At 33.4% G+C, this 24,375-nt stretch overlaps 1 protein-coding gene across 1 annotated transcript in view; it reads left to right on the forward strand.

Moving 5' to 3' along the window:
* Window positions 1-22,813, forward strand: part of LOC146993857 (uncharacterized) — a 104,822-nt gene extending 82,009 nt beyond the window's left edge. The window contains exon 2 of the mRNA XM_085826413.1: window positions 20,399-22,813. Coding sequence (XP_085682539.1) covers window positions 20,466-21,776 — 1,311 coding nt within the window. The 5' untranslated portion in view covers window positions 20,399-20,465 and the 3' untranslated portion in view covers window positions 21,777-22,813. The remainder of the gene's footprint in view (window positions 1-20,398) is intronic.
* Window positions 22,814-24,375: the final 1,562 nt, after the last annotated feature.

Here is a 24,375-nt window from a genome sequence, read left to right on the forward strand (position 1 = left end):
GCATTGCCACATCTCCCAAGAAATGTCAACAGTAATAGTAATTGAAAACCAAAATGCATTAATTAATTACAGGTGTTATTATGAGCGATTACTCAAACTTATTTTTGTTGTTTCTCATTTATCCCTTACATTAATAATTTTTACAAAAGCTTACTTAGCATAAAAGTCATGATTTAGCCCGTCCCTTCAATTACATATTTTGATCAAAATACGCCATTAAAATTACGAATAATCTTTCGCCTTCAATAGAATGCAGTCTGAGACCTTAATCAGTGAACTTAAATGGAATCAAAGTCCATTGAAAACCTTTATCTCCATCAGCGCTTCCTCCCCTCAGTGTATAGCACAATACATTCTCCCAATGTATGTTTATTGTGTGCACTGGTTTTCCAAAAACCGAGTATTGCACCTGCCTCGTGTAGCATTCTGTTTGGAACACAAAGAAACGTGAAGGGCAATCGAAAATAAAAAAAAAAGGTAACCTGAAGGTGTCTTTCGTTATTCTAATACACTACTCAGGCTGAATTTATAGGTTACTAATTTTCCAGTTGAATGCTGCAGAAATTCTAGAAAAATGTTTGAAAATCCAAGAACTTTTCAGGCGAAGATATTTAAAGTTCGTTATATCCGACATTTAATAATTAGATGATATAAAATAGGTCATGTAAAGGTCTTGTCATATAAAATAATATTAAGTCTATACGAAATTGCAAAAGATCTGAATATAAACGTGATCTTATCATATAAACGTGCGAGCAATAAATTCACGGGGAACAGCTTGATATCTCTTAATACGCAGTTTACTGCAAGGGAGCTGTGATTCGATCGGTATTCTGCATTCGTTGTGTCCACAAATAAGGTACTTAAATGGTACGTATTTATTTTAAAGTTATTTGCTTGTATCCATATTAGGAGGAGGAAAAAAGGAAATTGAATGATTCTGAAGCTTTTATTTTGGATTTCGCACAGAATAACACCAGTCGTGAATATTTCAAGCTTCTTAACATGCAAATAAGTATGTATTTATTGACCCTTAATTATATGTAATAAATAAGTAAAAAATAAAATGATACGGTGTAAATAAAAACAAATATAATTATGTTATATAATAGTTATACAGTAATGCAGAGTGAGTTGTGCTTAAAAATATAAGAAACAGAAAATAAAAGCGAAGTATTTGCGCAAAATTTATTCAAGATATAGATCCTAAAATAAACCAGTTTAAAAGATAAACGGAAACTGCCGGCGGAATAAACGCGTTTATAGTCACGTTTTAATACTATTAATGATTTGTATGCTTAAGTAAAAAAAAAAAAAAAAAAAAAAAAAAAAAAAAAAAAAAAAAAAGTGGAATAAAATTCTTGCAATTGCCTTCTACCATAAAACAGACATCAGCTTCAAAACTTTCTTTTCATTAATTAAATTTTAAGCGTTATTTAAAAGCAGGTTCACGTACTTATAAATCCTCATTTATTTTCGCGGAACCACTCTCTCTTTTAAAATTCCTATCGAACACATTTATCGCCTTAAATCGATAGTGGTATTTTATCGCTATCAGTTAACCAACTATAGGCAATAAAATTAATGCCAAGTATTCAATTTACCTTTCCCGCGGTTTGACAAATAACTATTTTTTAGACTGTTATCGTTCTAGGTTACAAAAAATCTTTAAATTATGTCACAAAATTGCTACTGCTCAAGAACTTTAAGGATTTTAAAGAAATCAATGCACTTTTTAGGTTTAAGCTTCACATATGTGGTCCGATAATTTAATGACGATAAGTAAAATTAATAATACTCGCTGAATTTCATTTTAATTCCTCTTTTAGTCATTTAATAGAATCTCATCTAAATATTTGACAGGCGTTTCATCCTTTTCGCATGTTTATTTCATTTATCATTTCATACAATTGCAGGACTCATCTGTTTAACAATTCATTATTTAATCGCTTATTTATATGTGAGTATTTGTACAAAAATTGATAAATATAGCAAAAATGTTGATGTGTTTTCTAAAAACTTAACATTAGGACAGCAAGAATAAAATGTTGCGGAATCAATATGTCAGCTTATTTACACTTTATTGCACCATCCTCAATAACAGAGTAATTAATTTCAGTTCTTCGCAACGGAACAGAATTAGTTGCACTTGATTATTTACATTTATTAAGCGATTGGATTATTTCGAATCATTTATTTCTTCTGAAATAAATGCAGGAAGGCATCCGGCCCAGCAGAGAATGTCACATTTCGAAGCACCCTGCTCTTAACTATTCACTCTCTAATTAAGACACAATAATTCATTTGCGCTTCCGTAGCTGAGGATGGTGGTTCGGTAAAATCATCGAAACTAGTCCTGTGAAAATTTGAAAATATAACGCAGATTTTTGTTGTTTGACTTCTGAATTAGTATTCACTCTCTGTCAGCAAACATTGTGATTTTACTCATATTCTTTATCTGTTATTTCGTACACTTCCATTGGAGTCAGTCTAGTCAGTGCAGGTATTTCCGGGATATCGCGGGTAGCTCGACGTATCCGGCTCAGTAACAATTTTGCCATAGGCCGATGACGTAGATTACTCTGGACAAGTGGCGGAAAGGTCAAAGGTGAGAAGAGGGACGTGACCATGCGTCATCACAAGGGCTCTAAACAAAGAATCTGTAAATCTCTCTTACAAATTCTGTGCTCTAAAGGCCCGTCCACACGACTACGCTCGAAACGTAGCTGACGAACGCGCTTTTACGTTACCAGCGAAAAAGCGTCCAAACGAGTACGCTTGCGAAGAGTGCGTTTAACTAATAGAATTATTTTGCGCAAAAAGCAATAGCGTCAACGGAGCTGTAATTTGTTACTTAGCTGTGCTTCTATATGTTTGCGGCAAGTTTCCCGAATCAGATGATTTTTTGATAGCTGAAACTTTACTTCATTAAGCAGAGGCAAAACCGCAAAAAATTGACGAGAATGGTTCCGAAAGATCTATTTAGAGCGACCTGTTCAAAGAGATTTTTTTTCCTTTAATGCCTCGTTTGCGAAATGAATATACGGAATTATTAAATTCCTAATATTAGCTCACACTCACCGTATATCTTGTTCAAATTTTCAGTCGTTAATCAAATACTTTTTTTGTCATCAAGTTCAAATACAATTTTTTAAACTTGTATTTGATCACACTTGATGTTAATACAGCTTTTTCACATATTAATTTTTTTAAATTTTTAATTTTATAAAATTCAGTTTTTAGTTTTATTTATTTATTTATTGGATTTTTTTATTTTTCTTTGTGGACCTAAGTAGGAACTGACTTTGTCTTGTATATTATTTGTTTTTTAATTACTTCAGGATGAGTATCGACCAGTTTGACAGACTTGCAGATTCTATATTGTATGAAAATTAGGATTTATAAAATTGGTTTGGAATACAGTATATAAAGAGAATTAAATTACTTAATTCTCTTTATACACCATCCACCATATAATAAAACCAATTTGTTTTTCCTTTTATTTATTTTTGAATTTAGAATGAGGTCAAACTTTGGACAGTTTATGAGAAATTATGTGCATGATAAAATATGCGATAAAGTAAAAATAAAGAGATAATTTATAGATGATATATGATAAAGAGATGCAGATATATTATTGCATAAGGGTTTCTATTTGCAATGCACATTTTTAAACTAAATTAAAAATAATAATAACAATGAATAAAATAAGAAATGAAAACAATAATAATAGGTAAAATAAGAATATATTGATTCATGATTAAATATTTAGAAACACGTTTCAAAATGAGAAAAGCTAACTGAATTATATGCTGTCTACGGGTGAAATTAAAGCTCACCACCTTTCCATTTGCAAAGCAGCTTGTTTAGAAGTTGCTATATTGCTGAAGTTAGTTTTTGGAGTATTTAATATTAGGATATTTATAGAGCTTTTATTACACATGATATAGCCAATATTTATAATAATTAAGGAGAATTTTGTTAAGGCAGAAACTTTGATTTCATAGAAACTGTAATTTATTTGGGTTCACGGTGTTATAAATAGGTGAAGCATATGGATATACTGGTCGGATCATTGCTTTCTAAATATACAGTTTTCGCCTTTAATGAGAATTTGTAATTTATACCAATATGTACGGTTTGAGAAATCTGAAAATGGCGTGAACAATGCTGATTATTTTATTGCTGTATACAGTTATGATATTTCTAAGCAAAAACGCATCTCTGTTTGTTTCGGACGCTATTTTGAAACGGGTAAGCAAGAAGGCAAGGTTCTTTAAAGTCCTCCACGAAGACATCACACCTATTACTCTGATAACCCTAGTGTGCTGTGCCATAATTAAATACGCCACCACAACTTAATTTCAATTCAGCCTGTACACAAATTAAATATTTTTAATTACTAATGTATTTTTATCAGGTTTTTTCTTAAAATATTTTTCTTATACTCGAAATATGTGTTCAATATTGAATTATTTTTCTTTCTCTTATAATTAAAAACAAGTTATATGGAATCAAAATTAAAACATATGCAGCAGTTAAATAACACTGAACAGAATATTTTACTTACTCTTTCGCTATTTGTACTCTAGCATTATACACAGATTTGTTTTCCTTCAGGTTCAAGCATGTGTAAGTTATATCAATTAAATTACACCACACAAACCTGTATGCATCAGTTAAATAACACTGAAGGAAATATGTCACTCACTCATTCGAATTTTGCATCATAGTGTGGTCGAGAAATTGTTCTTTTCTTACGGTAAGGCATGTATCAGTTTACATAGTTCGCAAAGCTTAACCCAGACGCTGCTTCAATACATAGAATTACGTTTGGGATGTAAAGAAAGAAACTAAAACATGTGAATGAAGTTGGATACGCGAATTTATTAACTAATCATTCAGGTACTCAGTATTGGTAAACATGACACTGAGTTTAAATATCTCACTACGATGTAAGTCTCATACACAAAATGAAGATTATGATAAAAAATGATTTAAAATGAGAAATGTTTTCAATTTAAATGTAAAATAGCAGTAAAATGAAAAATAAATGTAAAATTACATCACAGTTATGTATGAAAACTACATAAATTCATTAAAAAATAGTTATTTTATCTGGTTGTAAAGAGTGTTTTCCGCCAAAAAACGTATTAACGTGTATAATTCTGACACAAGGCTATAGCACAATTTGCCACTTCCGCCTAGATATAATAGCAAATTAACAACACAAATCAAATCAAACTGTTGATGCAACGAAAGTAAACAAACGCCAAGAACTAACGCTGTCACCCACATGACGTCATGTGTATGTGGCATAACTTTCTCCCTGCACTGCGCATCGCTCTTGCGCCCCCCCTGGTAGCCACCTGCCTCTTAACAAGACATACTTAACTGTTACTGTTAGACATACTTCACACGATCTTGTTAGATGCTTAGATTTCGTTAGTTTTATTAACATTTGTGCATTATTCATTGCTTTTTCAAGTTGATTGCTTAATGATACATTTTTGTTTCTGCATATTTTCGTGCGAAATTGTGTTATCAGCATTATGCCTTCCCATTGTATTTTTCCTGGATGCAAAGGAAATTATGATAATGGTCCTCGTGTGAGAGTCTACAGTTTTCCATCTAATGAAATTTAAAAAAAAGAAATGGCTTAAAGCAATACCTCGGAGAAATTTTAAATTAACGAAAGCTTCAAAAGTTTGCGAACTTCATTTCAAAGATGAAGATATTGAGATGGAGACAAGTGCATATGATCCATCCTCTGGAAAAAAATTAAGTGCACCTCTTTCACGTTCTCGATTAACGAAAGAAGGAATACCATCTTTATTTCCGGGTTGCCCTTCATATTTATCCTATCAGAAACAGAATCGAGAATCTCCGTATGATAAAAAAATACGATTACAAAATCAGCAACTGCATTTGTCTCTACAGGAAAGCATGAAAACGAAATCAGAAGAAGAAGCAAATACATGTTTTCAACATATGCAAACTTTTTAAAGTATTTAGAGACTCAGGAAATCCCGTTATTTTGGTCTATAATCAGAAAGGAAGATGAGACATTATTTATTCACATCAATACTCAAGCAGCACCAGTTATTGAAAGCTCTGTTGTTCTTAAATATGATTAAAAGCACCACACCTTTCTCAAATAATTTTGTTTTGAAAATAAATATCAACAAAAGAAAATGAAAATATTTCATATTTGTATAAGCTTTGTAAAACATTATATTGCCGCTTGTAATTTGTTTTAGACTAATTTTATAGTATGAGATACCAATTTCATAGAATACGTTTAGAAAAACGGGTGTTTAGCAAGGAAGCTAAACTGCACGAAGACCGGTCCCCTAGCAGTAGTAACTCAGCGCGCAGGCCTTATCTATCTCGATGGTGACGACTGAGCGCGGAGATGCAATTGACAACATAGAAATTAGCCTTTTAAATTTGAAGACGCAGCGTTTAAAATGACCTGTGTGTGAAAGATAGCTATAATTTGGAAGAGACAATGTTACTGCAGTATGCATTTTACACTGAACATTAAAAAATTTAATAGTACTTACTCAATTTTAAAATAATAGATAAAAAGCGCTACTCTTAGCATAAAGTTCCCCCTCCCTTTTTTTAATTTGCAGGGATTTTTTTTTTTTTTCTTTAAATGCCTGTTTGTTTCTAATCATTTCTTTTTCTGCATGTTAACTAAGAGAACTGTACTACTGCTTCTAAGATAACTATAATAACAGCTATTTAAAGTTAATCAAAAAACAACCTTAAATAGGCATAGTTTTAAACATGTATGTTTATACATGGAAAAATTTCTGCTAATCTAAGTTTGAGTTTCACCCTAAATGTAAATTTTACATTGGCATATTTTTCTCCCGATTCAATATAATAACATATATATATTTTTAATAATTGTGTAACTTAGTATTACATCAATATTTCATTTAAATAAATACATGTAAGAATTGTTATCTCAATTTAGACAAAACAACTTTACTCACAATACCTAAAAAAGTGATTTAATTTTTCAAAAGTGGGAGTTAAGGGGGCAGGTCTTCTTATGCCAATTACTTTAATGTTATACTTTATATATATATTATCTAGAATGCTAAGCTAGCACAACATCGAATCAATAATAACAGATGATACAATAAAAGTAACTGTAACATTAACTTATCAGAATTAGTTCTCATTTGAAATATGCTTTACGCTATTAACTTCTAAAATGTCATCTAGAAATATTTCAAAGCAAAACATATTATATGTGCTTACTTGTACAGTCGCAATGCATTCAATATTTCAAGTTGTTGAAAAATTATTTATTGGCTACCACATTCGAAGCAATCCATTTTTTTGCCTTTCGGGTTGTTTTTCTTTGGGAAAAAACATATGCATTTCTATTAAAGAAATGTATTTTAATAAAAGTTCGTACTCTGCAAAATAAACGAATTGCTTCTCTGTTAACTTCAGGATAATGTTTCTCCAGTTTATTAATTGAAGAGCCAATTACATGCTTCCTTTTATAGTAAGTTGTACCATGAACTGCACAAAATATGTTTTCGAACTCATAAACTGTATTCATCAATGAATGAGAAGGTGTAGTCAAACCTCCTAAGGACAATAATTTAATCCATTCTGAATTAAATATTGGTTCATCAGCACTATTTTTAGATATTGTTTCCAATGATGGGTCTTTGTCTCGCACACGATAGGCAATATAACCTGCAACATATGTTAATGCTTCTTTTTCGGCGGTCGAAAATTGTCTGTCGGAATTCAATTCTAATTCCCAAGACATAGGAGAAGGTTGCTCTATGAAATCAAAATCCAAATCATCAATAGTATTTAATGGAAAAGAATCTACCTCCTCAGTTTTCAAAGCTCTTTCAAGTATTTCTGATGTTAAATATGAATCAATATTTCTGCTATCTTTAGTCATGCATACTTTTGAAGATAAATTTGGCAGTTTATTAGCGAGTATTAATTGCTGTATAACTTCATTAGGTGATGGATGGTCATTAAACCTACCAAGCCCTCGAATCTGACTAAAGAGACTTTCAAGTGCATCCTGAGTTACTCTAGCGGTAAAAATATATTTAGCATCATACGATGATTTCAAATCCTGGTGTAGGCCAAAAAGAGAATTTATTGAAATTATTATTCCTTTTTGGAAAAGCAGTAAGTTGGCTTTTCCCTGAACTCTTAATCCACGAATGATTTTCTTCATTAATTCCAAAACTTGAATTTGTTTTCCATGATGTTCATTTAATCCAAATGCTGCTTTAAGTATTTTATCTGAAGGAGTGTATGGTTTGGCACTATTCATAATATCGAAAAAATTGTCGATTAACTCAAAGAAATCGGATGCTTTTTTTTATTTCCTGTGAGGTGGAGTATACCTTTCGCGGTAGTTCTTGAAAATAATGTTTTCGCTGGAGCGACTTTTTTGTCTCTCGTTTCCCTTGACCATTAAATAATTTGGTTTTAGTTTGTGACACAATTTAATTTCTCCTGAATCTTTATTTAAAACCTCTTTAATAATATCAACATTTAAAACAGTTCCGTCTTCTAAAACAAATCCTTTATCTAAAAAGTGGTTTCTCAGTAATTTGAGGCAGTGCGCTAAATCTGCAAAAATCCAAATTTTTTTCGTTTGCAATATTGGATTTCGAAACTGAGAACTATTAATGGAAATCTGTAACTCTTTCCACAAAGTACTAGATCCTCCTAAATTGGACACTATTGCTTTCACTTCTACTCCAGATGAGTGAATATGTCTTATGAGTGAAAAAAGAAGTTCTTTCTTCATTGGAGTGTTAAAATAAAAATATATTGGTGGTTTCCACTGCGAAATGAGACCTCTGATTAAAACAAACTGCACCTTTTGAAAAAGACTGAGAATTTGGTCCAATTTAGAGTCATAGCAGAGTTTAGAATCTATGTGCATTTCGTCGAAACTGAGAACGCATATTTTTTCTACAGAATTCAAATATTGGCATCTTTCCTTCATTACAGCAAGAACATCACTCTGAATTCCTGGACTACATGAAAATTTAGCGCACCATCTCTTTAATGTGCTAGTGCTAGGTAAAGGAATTCCCATTTTATCTTTCCAAAAATCGTAGCTTTTAGATGACAGAGCTCTTATGACAATGCAACGTGAAATATCTTCACTAGTCCACCTGATTTTTTCCTTCTTTTCTAGCAATGCGTTAATCTGCGTCTTTGTAAAAATATGCTTTAGACGTTTTTCCAAATTCTCCGATTTGGGCTGTTTTTTCCTAAATTTCGCTGTTTGGGATTTTAATTTCTGAATTTCCGATACAAATTTCTTTCTAGATGTCGTCCACCTTCTTTGTCGCTGAGCAAACAGTCTATAAAATTTTTCTTTTCTCTATTTTTCAATATTTTATTACAATTTTCTAAGGATATTATTTTGTTCTTCAAATTATCAATACATTCTTGTTTATCTTTACACTTAGGTCATTCAGGGATATTGTCACTTAGGGCATTGTCACTTGTGAGTTTGTTTTCAAAAATCATTCACAATTGATTTATTATTGTCAGCTTCAATTTCGCTATCGGCCTCAAAATAAATTTTCTTTGGGCTTAACTCGTGTAGTCTTTCAAAAGCACTCTGCATTAGTTTTCTTTTCAAATGTCTCCGATTTCTTGGTGTTATTTCGTTTACTGCACACGATAAATTTACTTTCGGCACAGTATTGCATTTCAACAGTTTCTTTTTCTGCAATCCAAGCAAGCGATTTCTCATGTCATCTTCATAATCACTGAACAGAAAATGTTCGCCGCAAATTCTTGCGTTTTTCACATTAATAGAATCCTGTCTTCGACATTTTTGTATCCATTCTTTTGACAAAAGCAAATTGTCCTTTGGGAAAGCGTGAAATACAATATCTCTCCCTTTCGTATTTCTATAAGTGTTACGGCACGTTGCTACAGCACAAGAAGAAGCCATAATACATAAAGGATACTTTAAATATAGAATTTAAAAGGAAAACTGACTAAAACTATATATGTATATATATATATACACAAATTATTTTAAATATTTGCATTATTAGAAAACAAATATGTATGATTAAAATTAATTTGGGATATGCGACCTCCAAAAAATCGTCTCGCAATTGAATGAAACTACAGTTTTAAACGAGGGAAATCAGAGCAGGTGCAACAGAGACACGTCAGATTACTTCCAGTTCACCCCCTCCATGAGGCTTGCGTCGGCGAGGAGTCGAACAAAGGAATGACCTAGCCCTTCTGTTTATCCCTGGTTAACCTCAAAGCGATCTGTGTTGATTGCCTGTTGTGACAAAGCAGAAAAATTGTTCCAAACAGTTGTTCTTCCAAAACAATCCAACGAGTGACAGCACCCTTATTAAGAGTTTAGGAAATTCTTGATGTTCATTGTGAAATTAACATGTCTTTAGCTTTTGTCAAATATGAAGTGCAGATTAAAGTTCTAATTTGCGATCTACAGCTCCAGTAAAGTGTTTGGCAGCATCAAGTACATTGCTAGAATTAGAGTGTGCCCTGTGCTCTCGTCAATTTTTTTATCCTTTCAGGGATGTTAAATCTATACTATTAAAATCTGTGTGCCTCTGTCTGTTTGTGTGTTTGTAACATCATCTCCTCGGGAACGGCTGGGTGTAGAGCTTAGCGGAAGGTACCGTTGGATTCAGAATTCCCGTGGCTCGCCATATTGACCATCGGCATCTTCGTGCGACTTTAATTAGCCGAGATATTAATTAAAAACTGATTTTCTCCCTACGTTTCCCTACGTTTTGCACTTTCTTTCACGGGTTTCCCCTATTTTAGGGATTTGGCCGAGTGCCAAATTCGTTTTTCTCGAATATCTGTGGAACGGCTCCGAGTTGCGATTCGAAACGCATATCCCCGTATTCGAAAAAAATCAACGAATCCATCGATACCGGTCCCATCTTCGTACGACAATAATCGGCGGAGTTATTAATTAAAAACTGGGACAACGTTATTTCATTTTTCGGAGTGGCAACTGCCTCGGAATTAGATGAGATAAAATTGCTTTTCGGAATCGACGGGGGAGGGGAGAAACACCTGGCATCCGCTCAAGCGTTTTGTTGGCGGAAAGGTCAAAGTTCAAGGATTACCACGTGGAGAATTATTTAAAAATTAATATCTTTGCTTCTAATTAACTTACCGATTTGAAACAAGTATCAATTTTTAGATTATTGCGATATATTTAATGTTTTGCTTCCTATTTTCTTAAACAGCTATTTATTCGTGATATATCTATTTCTGTTATTGTTAAAAATTGCCTTCACATTTTATACATTTTGAATTTTGTGTGTAATAAAATAAAACAATAAATAGAAACACTCTCTTCATTTAGTTGTTTTTAATTGATTGCAGATTGGTTTATCCCGTTGATAAGTGCATTAAACTGCTATGAATGATAATAGCCACTTTTTTTTTTCAATATTTAGAATTTACTTTTGATTTTTTTTTTTTTTTTTTTGGATTAAAGATTTTTCTATGCAGATATTTAAACAAGAATTTTAAATTACTGTTGAAAATACTAATTTAAATATTGATTAAAAATTTTTTTCGCTCAGGGTTTTTGTTTGAATATGTGTTCCTTGGAGATAGTATACAGAAACTTTTCTTATTACAAAGAATTATGAATTATTAATCGCATTAATATATATATATTGATACAATTTTGTGTGTGATTATGTTGAAGTTTATAAAATTTTTTTTTACGAATTTTAATAACGAATCTATTGTTTGAATAACAAACCCGAAAATTTTCGCGATTTCTCTTTCTACAACGGCCCATTAGCGGCACCGTAAAGTCACTGAACACTGGTAGTTCGGTCCAACTTTCGAATCCCGGCGAACGGGCTGGCTGCATTTGTGCTTTCGTGATTTTCCGTATGTATATAGAATATTCAGTATCTTCTGGATGCATACATGAATAAAGAGGGCGCAGCCCGCTAAAAACCGCTGAACACTGGTAGTTCGGTCCAACTTTCGAATCCCGGCGAGCAGGCAGGTTACACGAGTGTTTTTCTGATTTTACACATCTGTATCGTGTATGCAGTGTCTTCTAGATACATAAATGAATAAAGCGGGAGCAGCCCGCGCAAGAAAGCTGAACACTGGTAGTTCGCTCCAACTTATGAGTCCCGGCGAGCAGGCTGGTTGCATGGGTGTTTTCATGATTTTCCATATGTGTATCGTGGAAGCAGTGTCTTCTTAATACATATGTGCATTAACCGGGCGCAGCCCTCGCAAAACCGATGAACACTGGTAGTTCGGTCCAACTTTTGAATCCCAGCGAGCAGGCAGGCTACGCATGTGTAATGTGTATGCAATGTCTTCTGTATGCATAAGTGAATAAAGCGAGCGTCAAAGTCACTGAACACTGGTAGTTCGGTCCAACTTTCGAATCCCGGCAAACGGGCTGCTGCATGGTTTGCTTTCGTGATTTTCCGCATGTATATAGTATATTCAGTATCTTCTGGATGCATACATGAATAAAGAGGGCGCAGCCTGCTAAAAGCCGCTGAACACTGGTAGTTCGGTCCAACTGAATCCCAGCGAGCAGGCAGGTTACACGGGTGTTTTTGTGATTTTACACATCTGTATCGTGTATGCAGTGTCTTCTAGATACATAAATGAATAAAGCGGGCGCAGCCCGCACAAGAAAGCTGAACACTGGTAGTTCACTCCAGCTTACGAGTCCCGGCGAGCAGGCTGTTTTCATGATTTTCCGCATGTGTATCGTGTCTGCAGTGTCTTCTGGATACATATGTGCATAAAGCGGGCGCTTCCCGCCCAAAATCGATGAATACTGGTAGTTCGGTCCAACTTTCGAATCCCGGCGAGCAGGCGGGTTACACGGGTGTTTTTGTGATTTTACGCATGTGTATCATGTATGCAGTGTCTTCTGTATGCATAAGTGAATAAAGCGGGCGCAGCCCGCTCAAGAAAGCTGAACACTGGTAGTTCGGTCCAACTTACGAGTTCCGGCGAGCAGGCTGGCTGCATGAGTGGTAACCGCTGGACTGGTAGTTCGGTCCAACTTTCGAATCCCGGCGAGCAGGCGGGTTACAAGGGTATTTTTGTGATTTTACGCATGTGTACCATGTATGCAGTGTCTTCTGTATGCATAAGTGAATAAAGCGGGCGCAGCCCGCGCAAGAAAGCTGAACACTGGTAGTTCGGTCCAACTTACGAGTTCCGGCGAGCAGGCTGGCTGCATCAGTGGTAACCGCTGGACACTGTTAGTTCGTTCTAACTTTCGAATCCCGAAAATTTGCGGGCTGGCTGCATGGGTGTTTTCGTGATTTTACGCAAGTGTATCGTGTATGCAGTATATTCTGGATGCAAAATTTAATAAAGCGGGGGCAGACAGCGCGAAACCGCTGGACACTGGTAGGTCGTTTCAAATTTCCAATACCCGCGAAATTACATTAGGAATTCTTTTAAAAACGAACAATGATAAGCGGGCTTCAGCCCGCTCAGCTGGCGGGCTTGCCCGCTAGTATAGTTTTAATATCCATCGTTATATACATGCTTGCTCATAGTATATATTCTGTTCAATATGTGGTGCCATGTCATCAGAGGCAAAATAAATCTAAAATATTTAATTTTACCACAGAAATTTTGGCTTTGGTGCTGTACTTCTTATTAAAACTCTCGCCATTCATAATTGTTAAAAAACAGCCCACCAGCGGCCGAGCGGTTAAGTCGCTGAACACTGGTAGTTCGGTCCGAGGTTCGAATCCCGCGAACGGGCTGACTGCATTGGTGTTTTCGTGGTTTTCCCCATGTGTAACGGGTATTCGAGCCAGTTTTCCCTAGAAAGTCCTCCACGAAGGCATCCCTCCCTTTAGGCAGATAGCCTTGTTGTGCTTTGCCATAATTAAATACATCAACACCAATTGTTAAAAAACATTACATATTCCTTCCAACCGCTTTCGTACACGTCGAATTACTTCGATTTTGTTTTCACACTACGTATCTGATAACTGCTTCAACATTTAATTAATCATATTTACTAAAATATTTACCCTATACTTTGATTAAAAAGAGGGAAAATTACATATTTATTGCACAGCTGCATGGCTTTTGCTGCTCCACTACTAATTTAACAGAGAATACGAGAAGAACGTAGAACATGAAATGACCGTTATTTTTAAAAGTAAATTTTGAAGTCAATTTTTTTTCCCTTTCACGATCGCTCTTTTTCCATGCCCTTCATCCCTTATATTACGAAAGGTAACGTTACATTTTGCTTAACATTCAACCACCGTTTCGTATGAAGAGCGACTTACAAAGTCAACTGCTTCTAAGAATTCCAAATAGACTTTTCCAGTGTCAGTTTCATTTATATTAACATTTGTTTGGTGTATACTAACATGTGGTGTGCAGCCTAAGATTTCTGAATAATACGTATTTACCTTTTGGAATAGGTATCACCATTTTTTTTTCTTATTGTATAACTTAAGGTACTGAGTATTTCTTTTACGCCGTCCTTGGTGAAATAATAGACGCAATGTTTTGGGAATCCGTGACAATTAGCCGACAGGCAATACGGCTTTTAACCAAGTATACGCATAGCCGAAATGGACAGTTAGCCTATAGGCGGTTTTCGCCGACAAGACATTTAACCGTTATCAGGTTTAATGGACAACTGATAACTCGCAAAGACACGGCACAGTGTTGTATAAAATGTGTCCATATTTTTCCGAAAATTATTTAATCTTTTAATTACAAGATTGCTTGGATTCTCAATTTCAAGTCATTTTCTCATCTATCAGTAAAATTTGTGGTTCGATTCTTAAAGATCCCCACTCTGATTTTAATTCTTATAGAATTTTAGAATATCATATCGGCGTGGTTTGACACACAAACCAAACGGAAATAGCTTTGAAATTTCTCGTTAAGGAAAATAAATTGTATTTTCGAAAAGAAGAGAACAAATATCAACCTTGGGAACCATAATGATAATGTTTAGATCTGAATGTAGTTCACACAAAGCCGTTATTATTTTAACGCAAATAGGGCAATGCGACGTATCTCAGTTTTTGAAAATAAGCAAATACATATTTGCCAAATCAGTGCCACGTACCTTTGCACACAAATTTCAAAATTTTTTATTCCATACCTAAAACTATGCGCATTAAATTTTAATTTTATTTGAAAGATATTTTACATTTATGAGTACAATAAATACCTGTCACACCATTATATACGTCACTAGATTAATTCTTTTTCAAATATCTAAAACCATTTCATTATTAAAAAAAACCAGGGCCAGTGCTGTGCTATTTTGCTTCCACTTGCAATGTGAACTTCAATATCAACATCTTTCTTTCCTTTTCTTTCAATGACTGAAAAAAAAATTTAAAAGCAGAAACAAAACAACAAATGAATATTTTAAATAATTAAATTGTATTTCTATAAAAATATTAATTAAACATAATGTAGGGAGAATGAACTAGTTGAAAGAATAAATAAATTCGGAAACATATAATTATTAATAAAAATTGACGCTGTTGATTATTGTCCAGGAGTCAGCATTGTTGGCACCCCTAGCACTACGCCGCACTGGAGGCAGAAAGGGGCGCTAAAAATTGACTCCTTGACAATGATTCCTTGGCAATAACGGAAGAAGAAGTGGGACTATGTTCAACAGCCAGTGCTGAGATGTTTTGACCGACAGCAAACTTAAGAGTTAACTATAAAACTGAGGTCATTTGTTTAATCGATCAATTCATTTATTTTTTGGTAGCAGAATATTCGCAATTAAAATTTCTAGGTAGTCGCAGCAATTTTTGTAGAAATCGCAGTAATGTTTACCAGCAAGATCTGAAAGTCTTACCTAAAGACAAAAATTAATATTTTTGATGAGCTTTTTTCTCTCACGAGAACACTTAAAAAGCTAGATTATCTTCTTTGATAATTCCTCACCCATGTTAATTCTAGCATTTTTTAAAGAAAATTTATAATTTATAGTATTCTGTAATTCTTCTCTTATTCCCTCCCCACCCAGCAGTTTAGCTCTAGATTCTTGAAATTTGTAAAATATTCCCTTAATTATCTCCCTTTATGGTATATAATTTTTACGTCTCAGGTTTATTTCATTCATAAATTATGTTCCTTTAATTATTTAAATTTTTATTCAGTATACTGAGTTTGTATTTGTAATTTTGCATGCTCATTTCATTCATTTTACTTTTAGCCAAAGCCTTTATTATTTGAAACGTATTTTATTTATACAGACCCTCTGTGAAACTTCTCGGGCATGGCAGGTGTAAGAAACTTTCCAAACATGTGATTTCACCTTATTCCTGTTATTTCTATTTCAGCTTACTGTAGTCTTATCTGCTGTTGATGTATTCGTTCTTTAGGACCAATGCGTTTGGATTACGGAGTACCTTTGTAATTAATTGCAATTACCTCCACATCATCGTTCAGATAAATGAATTAAATAAGAGAGAAGCAGTCGCTAAAGTTGATGAAAGAGCAAACTCGCGGGTCCTTTAGGAAACCCGCGTGTTTCGTTCGCTAACCTTTCTTCCTCTGATTCCCTCTTGGGAACTGAAGTCAGGACTTATTCATGTGAGATGCTTCTAGAGCTCAGTAAGTTTATTGAAAAGCTCCGTTACCATCAGATATGAGCTCAATGTCCATCAGATATTGTGACGTTATTAAACAAATATACTCTAATAGGACTGTAGGTTTCTTTTAAAGAAGTAATACTGTAACAACTATCAGAACTTTGCATGAATACTTTTCCTTTGTTACATTATTACTATAACCGCTGTCTTCAGAAAGGAAGGTACTCACATTATTTTCCTCTCTTCATTTTTGAACGATAAAGGGAGTTATAAAAATCGAATTGTACGGCTGTTTAAGTATATGCTAGCTTCTTTCATTTATGGAGATACCTACAAATGTCACGAAAAAGTGCATTTGAGTATATTTTAAACTAATTTTGCAAAACCGTTTTTCTTTAAGTACAGATTTCACGCAAACAATAGTCAAAATTAATTCGAGAACGCTAGAAATGGATATTTCTGTTTAAATATTACACCGGAAATCTTTCGCGATTACAGTATGTACTTTAGTTCATGCAGATAATTAAAGAGGGGAAAATAATAGAAAAAATACGATATATGTTAGTTCAATACCGCAGGAAGACTTTTTTTATTTGAAAACATTAGCCCATGTTAATATTTTCCAACAAAAATTCACTCACGGGAAATGCAAACGAGCGAATTTAAGCTGTTGTTTCTTATTCCAGTTTATGGATAATTGCAATTAATATTAAACCAATTTATGTATTTAAAATTCTATATAGATGAATGTAGAGTATAGTGATGAATAGTTGAATTTTTGTCACAGAGTGCAGAAAGTTAGTCAAAAATTTGTGACAGTTTTGCTCTTGTGGAATATATACAAAAGAAAGATCATTTCGTGAACTGCGTGTTTTATCTAACGTCCATTGAGAACGCTGGAACGTTGAAAATTTCTGCCAAGATATGTACAGTTACAACAGAAAAATTTAACAACCTTGATTAAGAATATCTTATTTCTTGCAAAAAAAAAAAAAAAAAAAAAAAAAAACCTAAGGAATGTTAATGCTTCGTTATAACTGTACCGAATCTTTGCATTTATAGATAATTGTTTTTAACCTTATCATTTCGTTTATGATTTTTAGGATTAATATTACATAAAATGCCTACCATATAATCGAATTTATCAAACAATATAGATACGTTTAATGCAGATTTTAAATAAATCTCAAGCCGAGTTAAGCTTTTTATCAAGCGACAATAATTCCCTTACTTTTGCTGTTACACCTGTAAAGTATTTTGGCAATTCTTTCTTCGTGCCTTCGTAGTGTAAATGGACAGCATGTTCGAAGCATAACAGGGAGGTCAATTCGAATCTCGGTGAGGGTATAGCCATTTTCCGCGTCTAACATAATGAATAACTTAATAACTAAATTTAATGGATCTACACATTGGAATTTTGACATATCTTTTCAGACTTTATCATATAAAGCAGTACTGGTGTAAGTGACGGCCGGCAGAGGATTCGCTTCGACAGAAGATGGCTAAACGTAGCATACAAAGCAACTGTCAAGCAATAACATACTTTATCCTTACGACTTCTAGACACTTTAGCACTTTAAGGAAGATTACAGGAGAATAGCTTCGGACGAAAATGTCGTGGACATACAACCCAAGAGGAAAACTTTGTGGGAGAAGAAATGAACAGCGCAGATGGAAAACACTGTGGTATAAAAATCGCCATAGAAAATAAAACATTTCAAAAAGTTTCAAAACATTGTGGTATGAAATGTCGGGTTTAAAATATAGATCAGCTACAAACCATCGCATAAATCTGATAATTAATTTAACAATTTATAATTATTTTGTCCCTCCTTTCCACATACCTTTGTGGTGTAACCGGAAGCAAACTAAACGCGTATTCAGGAGGTCCGGAGCTGCGAGGGCATTGCGAATATCTTGTTTCTGGCACCGAAAGAATGTTACAAGATGCTATACATTTTAATATAGCAACCTCATGCAGTTATTCATTTGTCATTTTAAAATTTTGTATAGTAAATTTTATTGTACTTTTTACGAAAACCTGCTGCGGCTGAACCTTGCTATAATGAGCCTGGCTTCTAACGAACGGACCTTTCGCTGTCATCCCATTTCTCTAAATATTAAAGTTACTTTGTAGTGGTATAGCGAATCTGCAAGAATGTGAAAATCCGATAAAACGAACTGTATGGATTCCTTAAACTAAACGTTTCTGTAGTTTACATACTTTTTCATAATTTCTGTAAGTTATAACGGAAACGTTAATAACTGTTAAATTGATCTATGTTTACGATAGATTCCATCAACATTCCACATTCTATCGGCAATGGAAGACACCTTTATGTTATTTTGTTTTCGCTAATTTTAATTTCTGTTCTATACAAAACGCTATGCGAAATAGAAGGGACACTAATTCAAAGAGAACGAAGATGCAAAAAGCATATCTTACGACACCATATGTTGTACATGACTATTAAACCAAAAAGAATCTTCTTGAACAAAAAAAAAAAAAAAAAAAAAAAAAAAAGGTTTCTTTGATTTAGCACCAGCCAGAACTCTATTCAAGGCTAATGGTTATGATGGGAAGTTTCTAATTTTCGCTATTCAGGAAATAGCGAATTAGCGAATATAATGAATCTGCGGTTCTACAGTTGATTTCATGTTTAGTGGATGAGACAATGTTCATCAGTGTTTTCTTCCACTCATTATTTAAGTTTTACACGTTTCTTTGAAATAATCCATTTTTCATAGCCGATCGGATAGAGCAAATCAAACGTTTGCTCCATTCTAAATCATTCTAGTGGGGTTCGGTTCGACAGTAATACATTTTTATAAAAGCCATTAATTTATATGACTTTTATAGGGTAATGATATTTTAGTAGGATACTAAATAATGACAGTTGGCATTATTCATTGAATTAATAAAATTCAATGAATAGGTAACTTTATAATTTTATTAAATGCTCAGCTTAAGTTTAATTTCAACCCATTTTTAGATTTTGATTATTTAAGTTTTGTTCTTAATTTTTTAGTAAATATTTATTAGTTTGCTAACAAAGTATGTTATACAGACGCAAAAATATTGCTCATTTCTTCTTGATCTCAAATATCACTATGCCTGCAAGCATTTAAAAGTTCTAAAGTGAAAAATCTCGTGTTGCAATGCTATCTTTCTGTCATGAATTGTTGTTGTTACACATGACTTTATTGAAATTATCAATCCAAACATAAAAGAGCTCAAGTATCACACAAGAACAATTATATATATAACTGTCCATGAATTGTAGGTGCCTTTAGTTTTTTTCATGATATTTTATACTACTATGTTTTGAAACTCTGAGGTTTTTGGATCAGCTTTATTTTTTACCATGATGTATTAATGAAGGATATTTTACAGCATCATTTTCTCCCCGCCTACTTTTCTTCACAGATATTTTATACTATAATGTTTTTCTCTGTTTTATTAGCGATGTTTCCGCCAGCAGTGTCTATGCTCCGATGTTTTCGGCAAATATCACAGGGCAACTGGTGGTTCTAATATCCCTTTTGTTTAAAGGTCAACTTAATGTTGGTACAAAGAGAGCGGATAAGGAAATTTAAGGTTTCCAAAGTCTGAATAGAACTTAAAATTGATTAAATTATAAAATGCTTGTTTATTGTTTTCAATAATATAGATTTATTTCCTAAATTATGTTATCACAATATAGTACTTATTAAATATCCTTAACAGCATTTTATGCATTTATAATGTATAATTTTATTTATAGTTCAGAAGAAAAACTTACGAACTCACTGGTGATACCCTTGCTGTTCCAATAGCCCGAAGAAGAAAAAATGACTAGAAGAGAATCAAAGTTTTTTTTAAAGGATAAATTAAGCACTCCTCTTTCACTCGAACAGATAATTCTCACAAAGACAGCCATTCATATCTGTCATAGTCGGAACTTGAGAAAGCACATTTTATGCAAATCAAATCAGAAATATGGTGCTTACTGTAACTTGGACAATATGCACTTTATAAAAGTATGGCTGGATTCGATTGAGAAGCAAGCAGTAATTATATGCAAGGATTTAATGCTTCCTAATGCATTAGAGAGGAAATTAATTCTTCGCATAGTTTCGATTGCAGAGCACATGCTGCAATGGAGACATAAGTGGCATTCTCTGATTAAGGAACCTCCAAATTTTATTGACCAATTTCTAGAGCCCTCCGACTGGACGGCAGAAGCAAGATTAAACGAAATCAAGATTGCCGAGCGTATAGTACAAGATGAAAGACTCGATCTTTATAATCGCTTTGTCGTAGCTTGCATATTTTGTCTGAAACCAAATGTTGTTACACTTTTCCATCGAATTAGATCCAATCCTGAGAAGCGTGTTCTGCCTTCACTGTCTAGCTTGCCTAACCTATGGTATTACCTTTTAAAAAATCAAAGAGTAAGGCATTTTGAATACTTTTATCGTTCTGCTTTTAATGCGTCCATAGAAGAAGGAGAATGGGTCGCTTTTCTCTACTGCTGGAAAAACTTGACAGATACATTTAAGCAAAACCTGGTTGCTAGAGCTTCTAACTTTCTAATATATAATTTTCGTTCAATAAAAATTTTAAACAAGAGAGCTTGCGAGCCTCTACTTCCACTAACTGGATATAAATCTATATTATATTTTCTTTTATCACAGATGAATGTAGAACAAAGACATGCGTTTTTTAGAAATATTTTATGTTGTCAAAAATATTTGCTTAAAAGATTTTTAGACTGGTCTGCTCAAGAGTTTTTGATACCAGTAATCCCGAAACTGTGGGGCGTGATGCCTAATGATACATGTGGCGATATATTAATAAAATTAGTCGAGAAATGCGCTAATGCAAATGAACACGAAGGTTACGATTACGATGACGTGTTAGCTGATTTGTTTCGAGACCTTCCGGATTCACTCAAACGAAACGTATTTAAAACTCATTGTCAAAGTCCGGAGCCTTCTCACTATGTAGCAGCACAAATGATACTCACACTAGCCAAAAATCAGCCTCTACGAATTAAAGATATTCGGATAATAGACGCGATTTTAGAAGAAGCTACCCCAGATGAAAAGCGATCAATAATTTTACTTCGAATTGGGGTACTCAAATTTGTGAATCCTTAATTCTAAATGGAAATGTGGAGCTGTGCAATTGGGTCTTAGCTCAGTGTCTACCAGAGCCTGAGACTGTAATCTTTAAAAAACACTACTTTCTGTGTAAAAGTGCGATTCATACCCACTTTAAACTATTGAAACAGGGTAAAGCAGACCAGGCGAAATTATTTTGTGAGTGGGGATCCGTTTCCGAAAAAGAAATTTCTAAATTTCATTCAGTACTGTTTTCTGATTGGGAGTTTCAGAGTTTATATATGGGATTAATACGTAATTTCCAAGTTGATGTTCTGGACAGAATACTGAAGTTTTGCTTACCTTCAAAAAGAGAACAAGCTGTATACAAAAGGGATTTAATCAGGCAAAGTGGCTGGAAATTCTGTTTTGATTTCATACAAAAGGCCAAATGGGAACAATTATCTCAGTTTCTCATTTGGTGTTTGGCAACAAAGGAAATTGAAGAACAACTCAGGATGGAGTTTCGTCGCTATGCAGCTGTGGAAATTCATTATGAACTGTTGTGTCAAGATCGATGGGATGATGCCAAAAAGCTTTTCAAATGGTTAAAGCTTTCTTCAGATGAAATCAAAGTACTTAAAAAAGAAACAATTCTATTTCTTCCAAGCTTATACAATTTTCGCAGTACACTTTTGCATAAAGATGGACGGAACAGATTTCGGAACATATTGAGATGGTGTTGTTCTGATAAAGAGACTGTGTTAGCTTTTAAAAAATTAATGATTTCCCAGTACTCACAACGTGAAGCAGAAGCCTACTGTAATGTGGATTTTATTCTGCGAAATGCGAATAAATTGGTGAACGAGAGGGTCTATGATTTGACAAAAGAACAAAACATGTCTGAAGAAAGAATGGTCGAAAAAGGAGAACAAGCAAAGAGAAAATGTCCAAAAGAAGAAAGCATAAATGTAATTGATTTAATTTTCTGTCTCTTTGAAATGATTATAATTTTCCTTATATATATAATACATACAGTAAATATGTAACTCTCTGTCTTTATTCAGGTGTATAATAAAAAAAACATCCTCTAAGTTTTAAACTCAATTTCCTGATATCAAAACTGTTTTAGGGACATTTGCCTCCAAATAAAGTACTTTAGTTCGGCTGGAAACAAACAAGCTTGAATTGAATTTTACTTAATTTTTATGGCTCACTGAAGACTTTTAGACGTAAAGTTGTTTGATTAAAATGCGGTTAAACTTCTTTTGATCTCTCTTCCTTGCTTCTTTGCTCTTTGGCTCTTCATTTTTTTAATAATTATACCTCAAAACAAACAAAGATAAAAGGAAATTATTGCAGATAACTTTGTTTGTTCTCTCGATTTGAAGGAAAAGTTTTTTTTTTTTTTTTTTTTTTGTTAAGACAGCTACGTTAAAGGGATATTCATTCGAAAGAGAATTTAGTTATCGAAGGGTACATTGAAATCAAAAGATATAATACTATTATAAAGTAACTCATTTAACTGGATGAAAATCAGGATTTTTTTTTTGTTACACATCACCGTTTCTCTGAAAGCATGTTTACTACGATTTAATTAAGATATTCAGAAGCATTTCCACTGAAACTGGGTTTTTTACCTGAATACTTTTACTCCAAGAACTTTTGTCTCGATCACATGACGTGCTTAAGCAAACGAATAATAGTAATAGCGAATAAAATTATTTTTGATTTCACATTTAAATTAAACTATTTTTCACACATGTTGATAGCTTATTACAATTAAGTATAAAAATCAATTCAATTTTTATGAAGAGAATCATGCAATATAGCTCTTAAGCATAAGCTACATAGAAAGGTTTTACATCAGGTATAATATAAAAACCTTTTCTTTGCTCCTAAACTAGAACTGACGTAGGTTAAATTAGAATGACGTAGTTAAATTAGAATTGCTGTTCTGGGTACTTTTAGATTAACATTCCTGTTAGAGATCAGAGCATATTTATATTTTCCAGTTGATAGGTTTTTGAAAGCGTTTTTGTGCCTCTGTTTTAGTCACTTACCTGAAGATCTAATAAAAGCCATCCTAGCTTTTAAATTTAATAATTTTCCTACAATTTGGACTCACTTATAATGCTTGCGGCACTGTTAATATTTAGGCTTTAAAAATATCTGTCTTATATTCTCACATTTCATGGAATTTTCATAGAAAAGATTTAGTAGGAAGATTAAAAATTTCTCTGATGTATAAATTTTAAAGAATCATCGAGAGTACGCTTACCCGAAATTAAATACATTACAAATTTAAAGGAAAATTCGTGTGCCATACGTGAAATATTTTACTTCATAAAGAGAGTCTGATTGACATTTACGGGAAGCATATTTTGTAACTGTATATCTGTATCACCACCGAAGTTATGGCTTCTAGAATGGAAGAGTGGACTTCCAGTAATATTATCCTTTTACATGAACTTTGCCTCGCGTTACTCAAGATGGTTGAAAATATTTTCCTGCAATTTTCTGCATACGTAAAACGTTAAAGCATTGTGGATTTCATCTGAAAATTTTCAGTGCGAAGTTAGATCAAATATAAGTAGAATTATGTATCATCGTAGTAGAAGTCTTAGCATTTTTTATTGTAGTGTATATGAAAAAA

The sequence above is a fragment of the Stegodyphus dumicola genome, chromosome 11 (genome assembly GCF_044657685.1).
Source record: "Stegodyphus dumicola isolate Sdum_Otavi_A_Nest chromosome 11, ASM4465768v1".
Classification (NCBI taxonomy): Eukaryota; Metazoa; Arthropoda; class Arachnida; order Araneae; family Eresidae; genus Stegodyphus; species Stegodyphus dumicola.